The sequence below is a fragment of the Pocillopora damicornis genome, chromosome 1 (assembly GCF_964200805.1).
Source record: "Pocillopora damicornis chromosome 1, jaPocDami1.2, whole genome shotgun sequence".
Lineage (NCBI taxonomy): Eukaryota > Metazoa > Cnidaria > Anthozoa > Scleractinia > Pocilloporidae > Pocillopora > Pocillopora damicornis.
Genome location: NC_142670.1, coordinates 16973950 through 16977926, shown reverse-complemented (window position 1 = coordinate 16977926; position 3977 = coordinate 16973950). Strand labels below are relative to the sequence as shown.

Below are 3977 nucleotides of genomic sequence, written 5' to 3'. Positions count from 1 at the left end.
GTTTTGTACTGATGCATCAGCGGTAGACGGTGTACTCGTACTAATGGGGCACTGAACGCTCGCTTTGCTAGTTTCTACGTACCTTGGTAGCTTTTCCAAAGGCGAGATTTGTCATGAAGGTTGGCAGCAGTTTTACATCAATTCTTTTGAAGCCAGAAGTTCGTCCTGGACGTAAAAAAGCTTGTCAAGTCGGATCTTCGGTGACGTTCATGGTAAACTTTACCACTCGTTTAATAGTTTCAGTACTGAAAGCGGAGCTAGGTAGACGTCAAGACTTGTTTCCGTTAGTACGAAGCGATATTCCACTAACCCGATAATGTTTAACGAGACTGTTGAATCTGGTCTTGTGGAGACGATGCGTGAAAAGAAAAGTTTTCAGGCAGATTCGGTGGCTTTGAAAATAGAAAGGCATCCTGGTTCGCTGCCTCGTTTTCTCTGCTCTTCTTGAGTCTCTAACCTGGTCACAGTTTATGGCACAGTGAATCATTCCCAAAATTGCTAGATCGAGCTCAGTCGAGGAAAGTTCCGGAAGGTAATTTAGTGTTAACAACTGGGTTGAAAACGTAAATTAGCCACCGTAAAGAGTAAAAAAGCTGACGTTTCGAGCGTTAGCCCTTCGTCAGAGCGATTAGAGGAATTGTGGATTGTGTATGGATATATATGTAGAAAGTGGAGCTACGCCATTGGTGGGAATATGATGACGAAAAAACAGGAATAAATTAGTTGAATGAAAAGCGCTCGTTGATTCCGTGGGGATTAAGGGTGCCGATTTGAAATATAAATTTTTGTTCTAGTGTTTTACGGCTTTCCGAACTGCCTAGATGTAAGGAAAGGCCGCAAACTGCCATATGCTGTTTAGAATGATAAGGAAGATTAAAGTGTCTAGCGACTGGCTTGGATGCGTCCTTGTCATTTATTTCCACATCGCGAAGGTGTTCTCGGAATCGGTCACCCAGTCGTCTTCCTGTCTCGCCGATGTATAACTTATTGCAATAAGTGCAAGTTATACAGTAAATAACATTGGCGGAGGTACACGTAAAGTGATCAATGATCAATGAAAGTTCCGGAAGGTTGTTTCGGCAATCCAAGATGTCTACAATTTTGATAGTAGAGGTGCATGGATCTTCGTTATCTCCAAGTGCACATCCACATGTTTTGGCCGCAAATGCCTGCACTTTCGATCGCTCAGATGTATCACAATTTGAGAAGTCAAAATCATCATCGGAGTCAATTTCCTGATTAGTTTCATCACTGCTGTCAGAACCGTAGTCGTCCAGTTGATCATCTTCCTCCTCTACTTGTCTGGCGCCAAGAATAATCTTCTGCCAGGGATTCTAAATCTTTTCCACCGGTTAGAAAGTATGAGAATTCATGACTGTGAATGCATTTTGAAACTTAATGATGAACGGCTACGAAGCGTTTGCTTGTTTCTTTTGCGAGTGTAAACATGTCGCAGTGTAAATGACATAACTATGGAAACCAAAAGCAAGTGAATGCACGCACAGGGTCCAGAGGAGTTTGAAACGTAAAGTTTGCTCAGTTTCCGAACTAAAAAAGACTCTTTAGTACCTTCGATAACGTTAAGTTTAATTATCCTAGCGTTACAGTTGCGTTGCGCAAGGTATGTATCGCAGTGCTAAAGACTAAGAGCTCGTAAGATGCCTGGATGGGCGTACAATAAATAATACGCTAACTGGCGGTTATTTATTTAGTTATTTTTTGTAAAAAAAATGCCGATTTACATAGATAGACAAACAGTGACCGCGTCGATAAGGATACATAGAGCCGGAAACCTCTTGCTTAAGAATTTACAAAAATTCATTCATCTGCATATGAGCATGTCATGTCATTAGCGGGCGAGCGTGTTATAACGTGCAAAGTGAGCGCGTTTACCTTATTCCCTGAAATCCCGTGAAGATCCCGATAATGATTTGTGATAGGAAGCAAAACCAAGCAATAGGAAAAAAAGGAATAAAGGGGTAAGTTTCTAAAGAAACTGTGGTGCTGCGTCGGTGGGAGAGTATAGCAGGTAATTTAGTGTTAACAACACTGCTGTTAACACTAAATTACCTGCAATAGGAAAAAAGTTTTTCTCAGTTCTGATTTCCATTGTTATCGAACGCTAAAATTAAGGTTGTTGCCATTGTGTCCTTTTTCTAAGCCTTTTGGATGTAAATGTCTCTAAAGCTTCTGAGGGGTGGCAGGAATATTTAGTGTATGACGAATGTGTACAACAGTGAACCATATAAATTACTTTTTTTAAGAGAGATCTTGAGGTTATAACTGTAAAGAAAGTTTTAAATAAAGAAAAGTGTAAAATATGATATAGAATAGAATATGAAAGTAGCCCCAAACAAAATCATTTTTTTAACAAAAACCTCCTCTGAATCCCGATGTGAACGACTTTGCATCGGCGATTTTTTTTTCAATAAACTATAGTTTATTAATTAAACAAACCTTAAAAGACAAAAATAAAAAGAAAAACATATATTAGTGGTAAATGAAAATTATAAACTATACTTGAGTTATTAAGAACAAAAATCATTTTCGTTCAAAAAAAGTTTATATCAAGGCGTAGTGTTTTCTGTTAAATATGGACTCCCTTGCAACATTTTCGCGTCCAACAGCTTTATACCTCAATTCAACTTTGTCTGCATTCGCGTTTAAGTTCCGTAATTTTTCGAACATTCAATCTTGACAATTTCTTATCGTGAAACGTGGAAAATGGAAACAAAGCCCTTGGTTGCAATCCAAAGCAAATCCAGCAACGAAAAGGCACAAAAAGGTTTTGAAAATATGGAATATATGGTCTTGAGCGGGACAAAGAATCGTGGTTTGCCCAACCTTCAATGATTTGCGAAGTCTTAATCATACCCGACTACCGAAACGTACCCGTAGTATGAACGAAAAGAGAGCGATAATATTGCACAAAGAAATGATTTTAACTCTTCTGCAACGATTTCAAGCGCCAATGGTGCGTCTCTCTTTGCTCAAGGAGGCGAAAAACTACGCAATAAACCGCACTTTCTTAAGTCGTATATAAGCCACTTGGGATGTTGAGAGTACATGAAAAAAAAGTTCGTAAACAATGACGTTCACTGAAGAAAAAAATCCACAAAAGTCCAACTCTGCGCATGTTAAAAAAACCTAAATTTCTCGTATTGAAACCTACACTGGGCCGCGTGTTAACCAGCCGTAACTTAAAAAAATTTGAAGAAAATTTTCCTTAGACTCCTATGTCAAGGTCTGTCTGTTCCAGACATTCTGTAATATTAGTTCAATATTTTTCCCTTTCAATCTTCTTTTGGTATCTTTACTTACCCTACCCCCCACCCTACAACAAATCAGTGTTGCCTGGCTTATTATGTGGTCTATACATTACATGTCAGTATGTATCGTAGAGCCTTAGGTATTACAACAATGGGTGATTGGAGGAGAGTGAGGGATCGCGGAGTAGAGAGGAATTTTAAAATGTTAAGCTGTTTTCAGTGCTTTAAATAAAAAAAACCCTCAAAGTCATTTTGTTTTTGTTCTACAAAATAGCACGTTGTCTTTTCGTAGACTCAGATATGAAAAATCGAAAAGTTTAGCACCAGTTCTTTGATACTCTAAGTTTATTTACAGGCATTTATTGTGCATCTTAGTAAAAAGTAAAGCCTTTATACGGGCCCAAGTGGCCCATGGGGCCGGTGCTTAACTCCTGTTTTCTTAGCATGAAGCGGCTAGGAGTATTGATACTCTCCCCTGGATGAGATGCTAGTTCATCGCAGGGTTATCCCCAGCACATTAACTGGTACCCATTTGTACACCTGGGTGAAGAGAAGCACTGTGAGAGTAAAGTGTCTTGCCTAAGAACACAACACAATGACCTCGGCCAGGGCTCGAACCCGGACCACCCAATCCGGAGTCGAGCGCACTAACAATTGTGCATTCTGACCATCTTTAATTCGTACAATGTAGTTAACAGCGCCCTTTTA

At 39.5% G+C, this 3977-nt stretch overlaps 1 protein-coding gene across 1 annotated transcript in view; it reads left to right on the top strand.

The window, feature by feature from the left end:
- The first annotated feature begins 1926 nt into the window (after positions 1-1926).
- The window catches only part of LOC149052387 (uncharacterized), a 15996-nt gene continuing 13945 nt past the window's right edge, over positions 1927-3977 (top strand). Inside the window, exon 1 of the mRNA XM_089180862.1 lies at positions 1927-1979. Within this exon, the coding sequence (XP_089036988.1) occupies positions 1927-1979 (53 nt within the window). The remainder of the gene's footprint in view (positions 1980-3977) is intronic.